General features: G+C 43.2%; 1 protein-coding gene across 2 annotated transcripts in view; it reads right to left on the bottom strand.

The window, feature by feature from the left end:
• Positions 1-18,570, bottom strand: part of PKHD1L1 (PKHD1 like 1) — a 278,999-nt gene that overhangs the window by 61,045 nt on the left and 199,384 nt on the right. For both annotated transcript variants that reach the window (XM_075352949.1, XM_075352950.1), the window contains exons 47-54: positions 17,241-17,482; positions 15,735-15,871; positions 14,305-15,334; positions 13,651-13,842; positions 12,464-12,615; positions 12,193-12,352; positions 9,291-9,450; positions 91-179 (exon numbers count right to left, since the gene is read on the bottom strand). In XM_075352949.1, the coding sequence (XP_075209064.1) occupies positions 91-179; positions 9,291-9,450; positions 12,193-12,352; positions 12,464-12,615; positions 13,651-13,842; positions 14,305-15,334; positions 15,735-15,871; positions 17,241-17,482 (2,162 nt within the window). The remainder of the gene's footprint in view (positions 1-90; positions 180-9,290; positions 9,451-12,192; positions 12,353-12,463; positions 12,616-13,650; positions 13,843-14,304; positions 15,335-15,734; positions 15,872-17,240; positions 17,483-18,570) is intronic.

Below are 18,570 nucleotides of genomic sequence, written 5' to 3' on the forward strand. Positions count from 1 at the left end.
TTCATCATATGTTCATAACTGGATATGTAAAACTAAAATTGCCATAAAAACTGTATCCTGAAGATAATGTCAAAAAGTGCACATTGTTACCTGGTGGGATCACAACATTGGATCCTTCTGTCGGGACGGTATAATTGTTTTCTGGTGATGATTCCCAGAAGGAATGGTTGGACCATAAACTGCAAGGACAAAATGATTTGGGGTTTTTCAACTTCACGTATTAGCTAGTTTAATCACCAAGGTTATATACGTTACTTTCTTCTACTTGACTACACAGGTGAATATAGAAAAAATGGGATCCTATTACATAAAACTGGACACCATTCTGAAACTGGATTATTGCTATTTTTCATGCAAAGGAGACAAAAAATAAGTAAAAGCTTTTGAGGAATAAAAAAGTGTTTGCAAGAGGAAAAGAAATGCTTAAAGGCTGGAGAACAGAGAAGATTGAAGAAAAAATTTCACGTAAAGGGCGCTTTAGACGCAGTGACATCGCGCTAGCGATGTCGCTCGTGAAACACCCGCCCCCGTCGTTTGTGCATCATGGGCAAATCGCTGCCAATGGCGCAGAATATCGCTAGGACCCGTCACACATACTTACCTTCCTAGCGACGTCGCTGTGGCTGGCAAACCGCCTCTTTTCTAAGGCGTCCAATAGAAGGGGAGGGGCGGAGAGTAGCCGCATGAAAGACACGCCCACCCCGTTGCCGGAGGACGCAGGTACGGTGTTGTTTCTCGTTCCTGGGGTGTCACATGTAGCGATGTGTGCTGCCTCAGGAACGACTAACAACCTGCGTCCAAAAGCAGCAATGATATTTTGGAAATGGACGACATGTCAACAATCAACGATTTGGTAAGTATTTTGCATCGTTAGCGGTCGTTCGTATGTGTCACACGCAACGACGACGCTAACGAGGCCGGATGTGCGTCACGAATTCCGTGACCCCAACGACATCTCGTTAGCGATGTCATTGCGTGTAACGGTGCCTTAAGACTTCATTCAGACCACTGTGCTGGATCCAATTTTCAGTGATTTTTGGTCTGCGTGTCCAAATTTATCATCAATGTGGCATCCATTTGTCTTGCATGCAAAAAAACCCACAACTAATCTTCGCTTACTCATTTGCAGAGTAAAAATGTACAGAACTCAGATGACAAACAAATGGCCTCCGACAATGATCTGTCTTTTTTCATACACCCGTTCACTTTTGTGAGCAAATGAGTAGAGATGAGCGAACCGGTCGCGGTTCGGCTCGAGGTCGGTTCGCCGAACGGGGGTCCCGTTCGAGTTCGGTTCGTCGAACGTTCGACGAACCGAACTCGAGCCAATAGGCTATAATGGGAGGCAATCACAAACACATAAAAATGCATTATAAATGTACACAAACAGTTAATAAACATTGCCATAACACTTACCGGTCCTCGCGATCCCTTCTGCACTCCGTCTCCTGCCGCTATTCCATCCGATGATCGCTGAATCCTCCCAGTGACGGCACTGCCAGCAGAGATGCAGGACCTATCGTGACGTCAAAATAGCCATGTGACCAGTCACGTGGCTATTATCTCATTGGCTACAGACTGGTCACATGACTATGACGCGTCATGTAGGACCTGCGAGTGCATCTCTCCGGTACACGGTGCACATATGTGTATCGCCGTGTACCGGCGACATGCTCTAGCACACGGTCGACTCCCCAATCCGTTAGGGACCGGCTGACACAGCCGGTCATTAACGGAGATCACCGTTGCCATAGCAACGCAGTTAGCGGTGACGTCACCGCTAACCGCGGCTCCGAGAGCACCGTTGCTATAGTAACGCGTCTGTCAGCGTTACCGCTGTTACCGCTGACAGCCAGCACTGATCACTCACGGAGTGAAGGCTGCACGCTGCTTCCCGATTGTAGTGAGGATTGTAGTGAGGATGAGGTTCCCCAGCCCCAAGTGATGAGCTGGTGAACCTCATCCTCACTACAATCGTCACTACTACTACACTAGTGAGGATTGTAGTGAGGATGAGGTTCCCCAGCCCCAAGTGATGAGCTGGGGAACCTCATCCTCACTACAATCGTCACTACTACTACTACACTAGAAAGAAAGAAGACAGAAGAGCAGGATCGTGGAGGGCTGACAGGGGGTAATAAAGATGGAGTCTCTAATGTGTCTGTGTATTTATTTCTATTAAAGTATTTTTTCTCTGTGTGGTGTTTTTTTTAACCCTTTATTGGAGATTCTTAATGGCCGGGTCAAACGTGCCTGACATTAAGAATCTCTGGCTTAATACTGGCTAGTAAAACAAAGCCAGTATTAACTCATGATTACCCAACAAGCCACCCGGCTCCAGGGCTGTTGGAAGAGTTGGATACAGCGCCAGATGATGGCGCTTCTATGAGAGCGCCATTTTCTGGGATGGCTGCGGACTGAAATCCGCAGCAGAGGCGCCCAGAAACCTTGGGCTAACCTGTGCTGCGGATTCCAATCCCCAGCTGCCTAGTTGTACCCGGCTGGACACAAAAATGGGGCGAAGCCCACGTCATTTGTTTTTTAATTATTTCATGAAATAAGTGAAATAATTAAAAAAAAAAGGGCTTCCCTATATTTTTGGTTCCCAGCCGGGTACAAATAGGCAACTGGGGGTTGGAGGCAGCCCGTGGCTGCCTGCTGTACCTGGCTAGCATACAAAAATATGGCGAAGCCCACGTCATTTTTTTGGTGGGCAAAAAAATTCTGCATACAGTCCTGGATGGAGTATGCTGAGCCTTGTAGTTCTGCAGCTGCTGTCTGCTCTTCTCCATACAGACAGACAGCAGCTGCAGAACTACAAGGCTCAGCATACTCCATCCAGGACTGTATGCAGAAGTTTTTTGCCCCCTGAAAAAATTATGTGGGCTTCGCCATATTTTTGTATGCTAGCCAGGTACAGCAGGCAGGTACGGCTGCCCCCAACCCCCAGTTGCCTATTTGTACCCGGCTGGGAACCAAAAATAAAGGGAAGCCCTTTTTTTATTATTTCATGAATTTCATGAAATAATTAGAAAACAAATGACGTAGGCTTCGCCCCATTTTTGTGTCCAGCCAGGTACAACTAGGCAGCTGGGGATTGGAATCCGCAGCACAGATTGGCCTGAGCTTTCTGGGCCCCACTGCTGCGAATTGCAGTCTGCAGCCGCCTCAGAAAATGGCATTTTCATAGAAGTGCCATCTTCTGGCGCTGTATCCAACTCTTCCAGCACCTGCCTGCTATACCTGGCTAGCATACAAAAATATGGCGAAGCTCACGTCCTTTTTTGTAGTTTTTTGGCAAAAAAAATAAAAAATGCTTCCCTGGATTTTCCATTGCCAGTGAAGGTAACACCAAGCAGTGGGGGTTAGCAGCCAGTAGCTGCTTGGATTACCCTTAGCTAGCAATACAAAAAATGCAGCGGGAGCCCATATATATTTTTTTTAATTATTTATTTAAATAATTAAAAATAAAATGGGCTTCCCTGTATTTTGATTGCTGGACATCACAGTGCTGTAAAAATAAATCTTTAAAAAAATGACGTAGCGCTCCGCGGTATTTTTGATTCTCAGCGCAGATAAAGCAGACAGCTATGGGTTGCCACCCCCATCTGCCTGCCGTTACCTTGGTTGGCAATCAAAATACAGGGAAGCCCATTAATTTTTTCTATTTAAAAAATAGTTAAAAAAAAAAAATGACGTTGGGTCCCCCCATTTTTGATAGCCAGCTAGGGTAAAGCAGACGGCTGTAGCCTGAAAACCACAGCTGGCAGCTTTACCGTGGTTGGGGATCCAATGTGGAGGTCCCCTCAGGCTCTTTTTTATAATTATTTTATAAATATTAATAATTACACAATAAAAGTAGGGTCCCCCCCAAATTGGATCACCAGCCAAGGTAAAGCGGACAGCTGTGGTCTGGTATTCTCAGGGTGGGAAGGTCCATAGTTATTGGGCCTTCACAGCCTAACAATAGCAGGCCGCAGGCACCCCAGACGTGGCGCATCCACTACATGCGCCAATCCTGGCGCTTCACCCCAGCTCATCCCGTGCCCTGGTGCAGTGGCAAACGGGGTAATAAATCGGGTTGATACTAGCTGTAAAGTAACCTGAGATCAAGCCCAGCAGTTTGTGATGTCATGGCGTCTATTAAATACCCAACATCATAAACTGTCAGTACTAACAAAAAAAAAAATCGACAAAAGAAATTTATTTGAAAAAACAGTCCCCAAAACATTTCCTCTTTCACCAATTTATTGTAAGAAAAAAAATAAAGGGGTCCCACGACGACTCTGGACCGTCTAGAATATGGGGGGGAGACACTCAGGGAACATATCCCCCATTTTCTAGGAGTGCGGACCCTTCATGTGAGGAGTGTGGGTGCAATGAATCTGCACTCACTCTTCTCGGGTCCACAGCAGCAGAGTCCATGTCGTAATGGTTGCTACCAAAGCTGCAATGCCCTGCTCATGAGGTAAGGGCATGCCTAATCAGGAGAACTACTGTAGAGGAAGCTCTGCTCACTGGTATATAGGTGCTCAGAGGTAATAATAGATAAAATTAGTGAGTAACCTCGGCACTCTAAATCTCCCAGACTAAGTCAGTAAGTCACAACGGAGAGTAATGCAAAATCACTTTTTATTGGTCCGTATTAAGAAAAAATTTTTTTCATAAGCATATATGTTTTTGTCCAAAACAACTTACAAATGACGTTTCGGCCTGAGCCTTCGTCAGATTGGACTTATCTATATGTAATCATGAAAAATGACAATAATCAGTATCACATAAGAGTGAGAGAACAATAACATAAACTCGAACAATGTAGAGGTACAATTGGGATGCAGCAAAAAAATTGCAACACAGCAAGAAATGAAACACATGATACAAATGTCATAATACAGTACAAGGACAATATAGTAATGACAAATATGGGGTCAGAGTAGGCTTAGACAGCTCTGGTACGAAAGAGATGTCAATCATAAAGTAACATCTGCAGTAGGTGTAGAGCTACAGTATGCATGGCAGAGCTAATGGGTAGACCAACCATAGAAAAAGAACGGAGAAAAAGTGGAGAAAAAATGGAGAAAAAAGTGGAGAAAAAGTGGAGAAAAAGTGGAGAAAAAGTGGAGAAAAAGTGGAGAAAAAGTGGAGAAAAAAGTGGAGAAAAAGTGGAGAATAAGTGGAGAAAAAGTGGAGAAAAAGTGGAGAAAAAGTGGAGAAAAAGTGGAGAAAAAGATGGAGAAAAGTGGAGAAAAAGTGGAGAAAAAGTGGAGAAAAAGTGGAGAAAAAAATTGAGAAAAAGTGGAGAAAAAGTGGAGAAAAAAATGTAGAAAAAGTGGAGAAAAAGTGGAGAAAAAATGGAGAATAAGTGGAGAAAAAGTGGAGAAAAAGTGGAGAAAAAATGGAGAATAAGTGGAGAAAAAATGGAGAAAAAGTGGAGAAAAAGTGGAGAAAAAGTGGAGGAAAAAGTGGAGAAAAAGTGGAGAAAAAGTGGAGAAAAAGTGGAGAAAAAAATGGAGAAACAAATGTAGAAAAAGTGGAGAAAAAGTGGAGAAAAAATGGAGAATAAGTGGAGAAAAAATGGAGAAAAAGTGGAGAAAAAGTGGAGAAAAAGTGGAGGAAAAATGGAGAAAAAGTGGAGAAAAAATGGAGAAAAAGTGGAGAATAAGTGGAGAAAAAGTGGAGAAAAAAATGGAGAAAAAGTGGAGAAAAAGTGGAGAAAAAGTGGAGAATAAGTGGAGAAAAAATGGAGAAAAAGTGGAGAAAAAGTGGAGAAAAAAATGGAGAAAAAGTGGAGAAAAAGTGGAGAAAAAGTGGAGAAAAAGTGGAGAAAAAAGTGGAGAAAAAGTGGAGAATAAGTGGAGAATAAGTGGAGAAAAAGTGGAGAAAAAAGTGGAGAAAAAGTGGAGAATAAGTGGAGAAAAAGTGGAGAAAAAGTGGAGAAAAAAATGGAGAAAAGTGGAGAAAAAGTGGAGAAAAAGTGGAGAAAAAGTGGAGAAAAAAATTGAGAAAAAGTGGAGAAAAAGTGGAGAAAAAGTGGAGAAAAAGTGGAGAAAAAAATGTAGAAAAAGTGGAGAAAAAATGGAGAATAAGTGGAGAATAAGTGGAGAAAAAGTGGAGAAAAAGTGGAGAAAAAGTGGAGAAAAAATGGAGAATAAGTGGAGAAAAAATGGAGAAAAAGTGGAGAAAAAGTGGAGAAAAAAGTGGAGAAAAAGTGGAGAAAAAGTGGAGAATAAGTGGAGAAAAAATGGAGAAAAAGTGGAGAAAAAAGTGGAGAAAAAGTGGAGAAAAAGTGGAGAAAAAGTGGAGAAAAAGTGGAGAAAAAGTGGAGAAAAAGTGGAGAAAAAAGTGGAGAAAAAGTGGAGAAAAAAATGGAGAAAAAGTGGAGAAAAAGTGGAGAATAAGTGGAGAATAAGTGGAGAATAAGTGGAGAAAAAATGGAGAAAAAGTGGAGAAAAAGTGGAGAAAAAAATGGAGAAAAAGTGGAGAAAAAGTGGAGAAAAAGTGGAGAAAAAGTGGAGAAAAAATGGAGAAAAAGTGGAGAAAAAGTGGAGAAAAAATGGAGAAAAAAAATGTAGAAAAAGTGGAGAAAAAGTGGAGAAAAAGTGGAGAAAAAGTGGAGAAAAAAGTGGAGAAAAAGTGGAGAAAAAGTGGAGAAAAAGTGGAGAAAAAATGGAGAAAAAAATGTAGAAAAAGTGGAGAAAAAGTGGAGAAAAAGTGGAGAAAAAGTGGAGAAAAAAGTGGAGAAAAAGTGGAGAAAAAGTGGAGAAAAAGTGGAGAAAAAATGGAGAAAAAAATGTAGAAAAAGTGGAGCACCCTTTGGTGCCTTTCATGTGGCACTAAGGGGTGCTTAGCTTTGTATTTAGCCAAAAAAATGAAAAAAAAAATGACGTAGGGTTCCCCCTAGTTTTGTAGCCAGCTAGGGTAAAGCAGACGGCTGCAGCCTGCACACCACAGCTGGCAACCTCACCTTGGCTGGTAATCCAAAACTGAGGGCACCCCACGCTGTTATTTTAAATTAAATAAATAATTAAAAAAAAAAAACACATAGGGGTCCCCCAAAATTGGTTCATCAGCCAAGGTAAAGCAGACAGCTGGGGCCTGATATTCTCAGACTAGGGAGGTCCATGGTTATTGGACTCTCCCCAGCCTAAAAATAGCAGGCCGCAGCCGCCCCAGAAGTGGCGCATCCATTAGATGCGCCAATCCTGGTGCTTCGCCCCAGCTCATCCCGCGCCCTGGTGCGGTGGCAAACGGGGTAATATATGGGGTTAATACCAGATGTGTAATGTCACCTGGCATCAAGCCCTGGGGTTGGTGAGGTCAGGCATCTATCAGATACCCGACATCACCAACCCAGTCAGTAATAAAAAAAAATAGACGACAAACACATTTTTATTTGAAAAAACACTCCCCAAAACATTCCCTTTTTAACCAATTTATTAGAATGAAAAACAAATCCAGGTCTGGTGTAATCCAAGGGGTTGCCATGACGATCCACACTGTCCCAGTCAATGAAGAGCAGAATGTTCCCCATTGGCTGGGAGAGCACTGCAGTGACCTGAGCTAACATCAATGGGTCAGCCCAGGTCACTGCAGGGCATGACAAGTGCTGCTGTCAGCGAGGTACATTACCTGCGCTGATCTCCAGCACACTGACAGCCCCTGTCACTGAGTTCAATGACCGGCGCCTTCACACCAAGTATCGCGAGAGGCCTGTGACGTCACCGCTAGTCAGTCTCGGGTCGGAAGCGAGAGAAGGGATGTGACAAGCGGCGGCCATGGAGGACAGTGACAGCGCTGAGGTCGGGATGGCGGGACTTCATCACCGTAGGTAAGCCGAGCGGGGCCATGTGTGTGTATGTGTGTGTGTGTGTGTGTGTGTGTGTGTGTATGTATGTATGTGTACATGCCGCGGGCAGGAGGGGGCGGAGCGAGCTGAGCGGGGAAGTGTGGGCTTCCTGCACGTAACCAGGATAAACATCGGGTTACTAACCAAAGCGCTTTGCTTGGATACCCGATGTTTATCTTGGTTACCAGCTTCTGGCAGGCTGCCAGCGATGGCTCCTGCACACTGTAGCTGTAAAAAGACCTGCTTTTTGCTGCTAGAACCGTTCTCGAACGTATCTAGAACTATCGAGCTTTTGCAAAAAGCTCGAGTTCTAGTTCGATCTCGAACAGCCCCCAAAATCACTCAAGCCTAGAACTGGAGAACCGCGAACCACGAACCGCGCTCAACTCTACAAATGAGATTAGAAATGGTTGTGGACTTTTTTTTAGCAGATACTTTGTTTCTCAGAACATGTGCCCATTATAGCCCATCGGCCTATTTACTTGCCTGTTCTTCGCTGCAGACATAGACAGAACATGTGCTTTAAAAAATGGACAACTGCTCGAGGCCTTACTTTAAGAACTTTTCCAGTGCATTTTTAACAAACTATAATATAGGAACATGAAAAAACTAGGAATATTTTATCTAGGAAAGTATAGTGTGAAAATTCTGAGATATGGCTGTTGGCCAAATCCAGGGAGGAGAAGTGCTTGGTTTTCCTTAGGCTTGACAGAGGTTTTTATATCCTCGGCAAAGTGTAGGAGTCTTGGATGGCACAGCCAATTCAGCCGTTCATAGTCCACATAAAACCTCAAAGTCTCGTTCTTCCGGACCAATAGGCACAGCCTAGGGACTCAGGCTTCCACGTATCCCTCCATTCAGTAACATGTGTGCCGGCACCAGTCTCCGTGAATGATTGGCTGTGGGCAGAGTTTCACTGCTCAGCACAGCCCAGCATCACAGCCCATCATCTCCCTTCTCACTTCTCCCTCACAGCAGAGCACTGTAAGCAGGAGACACGCTGGGCTGTGACGAGTAGTGAAACTCCGCCCACAGCCCAGTGACTCAGGAAGACTAGGGCCAGCTGCGGTGATATCATGTGATCAGGAAGTTGACATGACATCACCGGATCCCCGAAGTCACGGAGTCCCAGGGTCAGGCGATGGGAAAGAACGGACTGCAATAGTCCCACAGGCGCTACTGCCAACATAACATATTTCAGAGAAACATTGTTTCTCAACATAATATCGATCTAGCAAATCATAAATATGGGTGAACCATTTCTTTAAGTTCTCCATCTTCTCCACACCTGTGCTCCGATTCTTGCATGCGAGAGAATGGGATCACACTAAACTGACACTCGGCTCACGCTGTGATCTGAGTTTGAGCTGAGTGTCATTTGCCATAATTCAGATCGATTCTCTCACATAAGAAAATACAGGCCTGTGTCAGACTTAATACTTACTATTTGACTGTTGGGCTGACCGGAGCTTGAGTTGGTGGAGGAGGCGGAATGCAATCTTTAAAGTAGCACTGGTAAACCACCAGGTTTACATTGGTGTTTGACATGGTTGTGTCCAGGGCCCCAGCCACGGCTCGTCTCCGAAGTTTGCGTTTTCCAGACACTACAAACATAAAATTCTTTTAAATAACAATATATGTATAAAACCATTTAAGTTAAGCGCCTTTCATAACTGGCTTCACCATGGAATTTTTTTTATAGCAGCTGTTGTGAATTGTGACCAAACCCAGAAAATTATAGATAGGTATTATAATAATATAATAGAATTATAATAATAATTAATAATAATTAATAAATAATAATAATAATTATATAATAATATAATAGAATTATAGATACAGCCCCCATCATAGGGCCACACATCACATTCTGCCACGGTAGGGATGAAGGGTCGTCAAGCATGTACTTCTGCACTTATATTTCAAATTTCTTGTGTCTATGAATATTTTTTGCAAAAATAGGTAAAATATATCCTAAAGTAAAGAAAAAAACTAAAGATCATCCTTTGGATGCTCCATCTAAAATGAAATGCTATTGCATTTAATCTAGATAAAAAAGATATTTTTTTCGTCTACAGCTCTTTTTCAGACCTTTGTGTCTCCCTTGTTACAGACTACAAATAAACCATATGTAATCTGATTTTTCAGTCATACGCTGCCATCTGCAAGGCTGCTATTCATGTGGTACGGCCAGTACTCCTGGAAGAAGCTCAATCATAAATGAAAAAACCCTACTGTCCCCTCTGTGACGCCCCTGAACTAGTCAGGGTGTCATAGGGTACTGCACCCTGTTTATTTTGTGGTGCAGGACTCAACCCCTCTTGGTTCAGGGTTCCCAACCTATGGTACTGCCTCCATCCTCATCCAAATCCCAACGACACCTCACATCACACACTATCAGACACACAAGTGGGCTTAGGTAGGCTGATGGGAGGGAAGTGAGCAGAAGAATGTTAGCCCTCAAGAAGTGAGGGGCTGAGGGAGTAGTGGCTCCGTGTATGTAGTTGGTTGGGTCGCAGACGGTGGTCTGGGCCTGGAGGAGTCGGAGACTCGGTCGCAGGGTATTGAGGCTGGGTGTCTAGACCCGGTCTTGGAGGACGGACAGCATCTCAAGCCTGATAACCAGTCAGGGAGCAAAAGCACCGCGGGGTACAGGACCCTAGATCGAGGAGTAGCTTCAGGCAATCCGGCAATTAGCCTGTGGAGGATAGTGTCTTCACGTACTGTCCCCAAGCAGCTCAGAGATCGGGGGCACTAGCACAATGAGGGGGATAGGGCTTTCCAATCCATGCAGCCTGAAAAAATCCCAAGCGTGAGCCCCTGAGAGCACAGCTTCACTACCAACAAGTAGGGAGCAAGACCCAGACAGCTTTAAGCCAACAGGCCACCAGAACATTCCAAAATTTGTGCACGAAGGCAGGCTCCGGACCATCCGGCAGTACCAAAGGAGACGGACACCCGCACGAGCTCCCCCAAGAGGGCAGCGGCACCCAGAAACTTGGTTTACCTTTGTGTCAGAGTTTGCTTTGTGGTCGCAGCACTGCCAACACGGCCTGAGTGAGTACGCTGTCCTCCCCTGCTTCCATCCGCACCACGCTCCTCATCATCTCCATCATCCAGAGTCCCGGGGCCTCCCCTACCCATGGAGGGAACGTCATCTGGCTGCTCCACTCCATCTCCCCCGGGTACTCCCATCGGCAGCGGCAGTATTCCCCTTACCGCGAACCACAGGTGACATCACAAACTCTTATCCCCTGTAAATACCCCCTTTTCATTTGAAGTGGCCGTGAGCCCCCGGGTCCGGAGACCCTCGAGCCCCAGCAGCAACCCCCCAGATTCTAATGGTTTGATCACTGCAGGGGTGGCACACCTCCTTCCAGATTCCCCTTCCCCACAGAAACCCTGCTCCTCCCTCCTCTCCCTCCAGAGCTCCTGTCACATCTGCCACCTTCATACTCTAATCTCCACCAAAAGCTCCAGCTCCTTTGTGTCCTGTCCTCCTATCCCCCAAACTAACACCCTGTTGCCTACTTCTAACTACTACCCCCACTAAGCTACTGTCACATACAATTGCTCTGCAGTTCTTGTAAAGTGTCCCCATCAACCCCTGATCCCCCACTGTCCCTTACAAAGCTTTGGCAAAGTAACATCTTCTTGCCGCCTTCACAACGTTTGCCACCGAGTTTCTTCTTGCTACCAACCGGTGTCTTCCCTCTGACACCTTCCTATTATCCCCACTAAGATCCTACTACCAGTATGGAGATCTCTTACAAGGAGTATGTCTTGGTCTGAAGGACCTGTTCTATCCTGCATTATATGGATAACCAATTTATTTGAATGGGCATCATGTAATCCTTAATCATGAACAAGCATTCCTAAGGACAATCATTTGACGATAATCTTGCCGTGTAAACAGGCTACCTATCACTCAACAAACAAACAGGACTTGTGCTGCTGAGAACAATTGACAAACAATATTACAGATGGTTCCTTGTACATCCGAAGCCGGGTCAGCCCATGGGCAGTCAACTGATAGACATCATTCCGGATGGTGGTCATGTAACCCCTGGGCATTTTGCAGCATAAATGGACCCTTATTCATTGATTTTCTCAAAGATTATTGCCAATTGATGGGGTCCCAGCAGGGGTACACTTTGGAATCATCTTACTGTCAATGGACCCTTCTAACCAATAGGTGCAGTCCAAAGTGGACAACAGCAATGAAGGTGTATCAAAGGAGACCAATGAAAAGTGAATTCTAATACGATTTCCTTCTGCTTTGTCATTAGAGATAAGAAAGTGTTAATAAGTAATATTAATTAATAGAGTCCCACAAATGTACATACCTAGATATGTCAGTGTAGTTGTGTCATTATTAAAGTACCAGTCTCCATTGGAATTATTGCTCCAGCTCAACGGCTGTGTGGATCCATTGCGAACGTCAATTATTTTGAACATGTCAGGCTTTTGAGTAAGATTGTGGGATATCAGCACATAGTCCTCACTCTAAATACAATAAAACCATGTGGCAAAGTTACTAAAAATGGCAGATACATGGCCCAACACTAGTTTCGTAGTCTTTATCGACTGCACTGTTTAGTTAGGTCTTGAATTTACCTTAAATCCATAGAAAGTGGATGTATAGGAGATGTTTGTGATGAAATCAACATTGCTGAAATACCAGTTGAAAGTATTGGCATTAGGTAATAGGGCCATCCATCCCGGTTTGTGCGTTAAGCGTTTTTGCAGGAAAGGTACAACGCTGGAGCCTGAAAGTACAAGTTACCTTGACTTTAAAGAAAAATATATGTGATAAAGATGATTTTATGTTCACTTTAAGTGTTTGGAAGTGAAAAAAATATATTGTTTTTATTATTTATTGTTATAGTGCCATTAATTCCATGGTGCTTTACATATGAAAAGGGGTATGCATAAAATCATGGAATCATAGAATGGTAGAGTTGGAAGGAACCTCAAGGGCCATTGAGTCCAACCCCCTGCGAGTGCAGGCTTTCTTAAATCATCCCAGCTATGATAGGGACAAATACAATAATCATGAACAATACAAGGCACAGACTAGCAAAGGAGGAGAGAGGACCCTGCCCACGAGGGCTCATAGTCTACAAGGGATAGTTGAAGATACAGCAGGTGCAGCACTGAAGTGGACTGAGGGTTATGGCAGGTTGTAGGCTTGTCGGAATAGGTGGATCTTCAAGTTCCTTTTGAAGCTTTCCAAGGTAGGCGAGATTCTGACATGTTGGGGCAGAGAGTTCCAGAGTATGGGGGATGCACAGGAGAAATTTTGTATGTAATTGTGGGAGGAGGAGATAAGATGTGAGTAGAGAAGGAGATCTTGTAAACATCGAAGGTTATGTGCAGACAAGTACCGGGAACTAGGTCACAAATATATGGATGGGAGAGGTTGGGGATGGCTTTGTATGTCATGGTTAAGGTTTTCAACTGCAGTCATTGGGCAATGAGAAGCCAGTGAAGGGACTGGAAGAGAGGGGAAGTCAGGGAGTAGCGGGGGGACAGGTGGATTAGTTAGGCAGCATAGTTTAGAATAGATTGTAGGGGTGCGAAAGTGTTCAAAGGGAGGCCATAGAGAAGGGGGTTGCAGTAGTCCAGATGGTGATAATGAGGGCATGCACTACTGTTTTTGCCGGGAAATATTTTTGAGTTGTAGTTGCCAGGAGGTGAAGATGGCTTTGACATGTGACTTGAAAGAGAGAGCAGAGTCAAGAACTACCCTTAGACAACGAACGTGCGGGACTGGAGTGAAAAAAATAATATAATTAACATACCAAAAGAATTTGACATAACGACATCCTTTCCAAGAAGAGAAGAAGGAGACGGGTTATTGAAAGCCAGTCTGTGGAAGCTGATGGAGGAATTGCAGACATATCCAGGGAAGCCGGCACTCCAGTCACTGCTTTGGCTGCACTGGGAGGGATCCAGTAGCCCACTGGCTGGTACCACCTTTCCTCCTATCTGTCCTATATTAAAACCAAAATATTTTGTTACATTTTTTATTATTACAAAATTATAAAAAAAAAAAACAATATAGGAAAGAAATAAAATCTTCATATAAAAGTAATTGAGGTGGATTTCACATCACAATTTCGGTATCCACACTCATAAGAATCTTATTCAGACATGTTGTTGTAGGAACGGATCTCTTGAAAGATCCCACTGTTTTCAGAAGGATCTCCCAACTATCTCATTTTACTGTGGGTCCTCCAACTCTCCCCTGACAAAAGATGTCAGGGAAAGAAAGATAGAGCATGCTGGATCCTTTTTCCTACTGGGAAGTAAGAGAGAGGTCGAAATATTGTCTTAATGCAACATATTGGTTAACAGTTGGATGCTCTTCAAATATAATAATGGAAATGTTTCCAACTAAGATTTTTAATACTTTGGATGGAAGAGCTCTGTATGATTGTCACATGAGGAATTACCTGTAAGCGTTCCATCGGTATCGATTAGAACAACTTCATGCTCCCATCTAAATCCCACCTTGTTGGGTGAATTGAAGTATTGTATTCCATTGAACTTTGCACTCCAGCCTCCACATCTGTCTCCACAAAGCCCAATAACAGTTGTAACAGCGATTGCTGCGCAGTTTGGTCGATCAAAGTTCATGAACTTTACAGAAGAGACAGAGAGTCCTTCATCAAATGGGAGGGTGATGCCTCTAGCGGTGCAGTAACTGCCACCAAGTCCTAGCTCATCCAGATGTCCAACAATTATAGCATTTTTAAGGACGGCTCCGCTGACCTCTCCCCATCCACCAACATAGGCTGAAATTACTCTTTTGGTTTCTATGCCGGAGTCCTCATTATTGATCATGGAGAAGTTGTGGAACTGGAGAGCGCCGCCATTGACCCATTCTGCTCCTTTCTGACAGTTCCAGGTGGTCAAAGATCTAAAAATAGCTGGGGATGGTGTCCAAGAATTGCAAGATCCACCCACCATTGGGAAATAATTCTCAAAAATCCAAATGCCAAACCAACCCTGAGAATGAACAGTGTTATTGTAAAATTCTCCAAGTGGCACTCTCTGTTGGCAAATGTTGGGATCGTAGGAAGGGCCATCTGGGTTCGTGTGCATCCTGTACCAAAAGCCAAAGTGTGTGCCACCAGCGGCAGCATTGTGCCGTATTGTGTTATTTGGATTGGTAACCCAAAACGCTGCTGGGGTAACATCATCGTTGAGCAAGCTGGTGCTTTGGCGAACAAAAACGGCCAAGTTATATTGAAGTATATTTCCATGTTCAATGCCGTCTTCAATGAAGAATGCTCCTCCCATGATGTCATAGATGACATTATTTTCCACCAAGAGGTGGTGAGTGTTGTGGATGGTCACAGCTCTGTTGTAGGTTTGATGAATTCCACAACCTCGTACATAGGATTTATATTGGACGTCTCCCATTAAATGCCAATGTATCGGATACCGGCCTAACCTGAAAGCCTGACCGGCATGGAAAACCTACAAAACAAATGTTTTATGTTATTTTCTTACAAGCAAATTTTTTTCCTACAAAAATAATTAAGATGTTTCAGGATTTCAAGGCTACATTGATCAAAATATGCGGTGTGAATGTGACTTTATAATTTAATAACTTGTATAAAGATCTTTTAGTGTTCATTAAAGGTAGGCAGAGTAGGAGACAGATTAGAACGCCATTGGTGGAAAAAGTTCCATTTATAGACTTGTTCTCAAAATGGGCCCTGATGGATGAGGAAGTGACCAGACCTGTCCATCAGTCTTCTCCAACATAAAAACTCTGCAAGTGGTAAAACTCTGCTTTTAAGTATTTTTCTATAGCCTAGGTATACCATAACCATAGGTACATACTGCAATCACAATATTTAGATTTCCAACCTACCTCCACGTATTCTATTCTTCCAATGGACAGAAGTTTACCAGGTTGTGGCGCATGGAACATTATACATCCTCCAAATTGATCACTTCCGACTTCTTCGCCAAATCTTCCCTGGAAACATGTTTGTGTGGCAAATTCACCTAAAGTGACAAGAAGGAGAAAATAAGTAATTTTACAGGATTTGATTTCTTTATATTTTTCAACGTCATAAACTACAATGCTTAGATGCTCCCCTTAAAATGTTTTTTAGAGAACAATCTATCAAGAAATTTATGATTGCCCTTATCCAAAGGCAACCGGCCATCTACAGCAGCTCATGGATAGAGATGTAAAACTTGATTGAATAATTTGCAAATTTTACATTTGGAGGAGTCCCACTAAGTCAAGGAAATTGGTACCAGCCAACAAGGAACAATAAAGTATACACCATTAAACGAGTTTCTAGCAAAACAAAAATATGAATGATCTGTAAATAGTAAGTTAGAATCAACTAATATGATTAGTTGATTCCCCCTGAGGAAAACATCGCTTGAAACGCGCGTCGGGGTTCAGCGGTATACAGGACTTGTGACCATCCTAAGGTATTGTGTCCCTATAATGATTTATATAATTTGGACTTATCCATACATTTTTTGCACTTGTTAAGCTTGGGGATAACCTTTAATGATATTAATATCTAGGCTATATATAACTTTTACCATTTGGTCACTGCACTAGGCACTTTACAAATGTTAATCTGTTAAACCTGTTAATCCGTGGCTAATATTTGGGAAATTGATCCGGTCCAGTATTTATGTTTTTTATTTTTTCTGCACATGATATTTTTAATGTTAAAAATTAATAAAAAATTATATTTTATATTATTAATTTGTCACTATCCCTTTTCATTTGAATCTTTGGAGGTTCTCTATGGGGGGTTTTTGATCTGCATGTAATATGGTTTCTAACTCCGGCATTTTTTTCTCAGCAATTTCCCCTAGTTTTTTTAGGTGATTGATTTTTTTTACTAGCATTTTGGTAATTTTTTTTTAACTCTATAGAATAATTTTAAAACAACAGCATTTTTTTGAAGCAAAAACTATGGCAAAACATTCAGGGCATCTCCCAGGCATCTTTTGAGGCTTCCCATTGACTTGCCTTACAAATTCTAGAGTATCTTCAGAGTGGACTATGTCAGAAATCTGGTCAGCTCACTTGTTTTAACCACTTGAAGTCTTTAGAAACTTGAAGAAGCAAAAAGATGCAAAAAAAAACCCTGAATATCTCAACAGTATTTTTTTTCCATTTTTTCATTTTTTTTTAGAGTTTTCTGAGAACTTTTTCAGAAAAGGTAAAAAGTGGAAAATAAAAAGCAGAATATAGTGAAATATGGTCTTCAAAAATACTCTGATTTCTAGGATGCAATGAGATGACCATCAAATGGGCTCCCAAAATTTCCACCATCAAATAATTAGATTGTACGGAATCAGTGCCGCCTTTGTGTCCAGTCATACAACTTAAGAACGTTACCCGTATCAAATCCATCCGGACAGGCTGCTATACTGTCGCTCCATTCCACATTATTTGATCCTCTGACCACGATGTTTCTTGTTAGGAGACCTACTTCTGCTCGAGCCTCAAAAACAGTGTTATCAGGTAGAGTCACCGAAATCCCCAAATGTTTGTACAGTAACGGCTCTGTTAGGGTCACGTTTTTGCCATCGGTAGATACAGACTGAATAGTTCTCTTCTCATTCTCACTTTGGCTGTGTCTGTCAGAAGATAATGAAATGGACCCTGGTTAAGCTTCAGAATTTATTGTCAGAACATAACTTATTGTTTAGATCAACATGTTACTTTTGACATAATTTAGATTCCAGGGAATATCTCATTATTAACAGAGGCAGGAATACAAAGAAATGCAACATCTCCATCATAAAACTGGAGCCAGATAACCTGGGATTACACAAGTGACAATAGCTAATCCATGGCAATTCTGCTGCCCTTCCTCCCTTTCTGCGCAGTGACTTCTGCACATGTTACAGAGCATGCCCGCAACAGAAAATAAGAAAAGATTAGCCAGTAAGCCATCATAAGTATTCTACATATGAATCCATACGTCATCCTCAAATGTTAAAATTTCAACTAATATACTTCTTAGCTCATTGTCACTACCCAGAAACAGATTTACGGTAACTGACTCTTTTATTAGATTTGTTTAGCACCCAGGGATATGGGGTACTCGGTTCCGGGCAGAGTCTCTATTGGGAATGTCACGTGGGGGCCGTTACCCGGTTCTGTGCCCTGGGCCCTTTTTGTGATGGGGATATTTACAGGGGATTGGGGAATAAAGTCTACTCGTGACGCCACTTTCGGTGTTGCGGCTAAGTGTAGGGAGCCGCCGCTGCAAAATGGGGCTGATGGTATTAGCAGCTAGTATTGTAATCCCTCTGCAAGTAGGGTATTGCCCCAGCGGGTGTATGGTGCAGTGGGCGTCGGAAGAAGGAGTCCAGATGGGTTTTCAGTGCAACTGGTTTACTCACTGCTGAGATGTTAACTGGTTGAGCGAGGCTGGCTGGTTTCACCTCCAGGTCCCCGTCGTTCCAGTGCCAGTCTGATTCTCTGGTACTTTCTTCCCCTGCACCTGTCTGTAGTAAGTGAGTCCCCATGGTATGGAACACTGGGGGTCCCCTGTCTGTGGTTTGTCCACTTCTGTCCGCCTGACGGTAGTGTGAACCCTGTAGGGTTGGAGTCTCTGGTCCTCTCCACGGTTCTTCCTTTGTTACTCAGTCTTCGGATTCTTTAGGGTCAGCAGGGTCCTTGATGGTCCCCTTGCTGTGCAGGTGTTAACAGTTTGGCT

Source organism: Anomaloglossus baeobatrachus, chromosome 6, assembly GCF_048569485.1.
Source record: "Anomaloglossus baeobatrachus isolate aAnoBae1 chromosome 6, aAnoBae1.hap1, whole genome shotgun sequence".
NCBI classification, from domain to species: Eukaryota; Metazoa; Chordata; class Amphibia; order Anura; family Aromobatidae; genus Anomaloglossus; species Anomaloglossus baeobatrachus.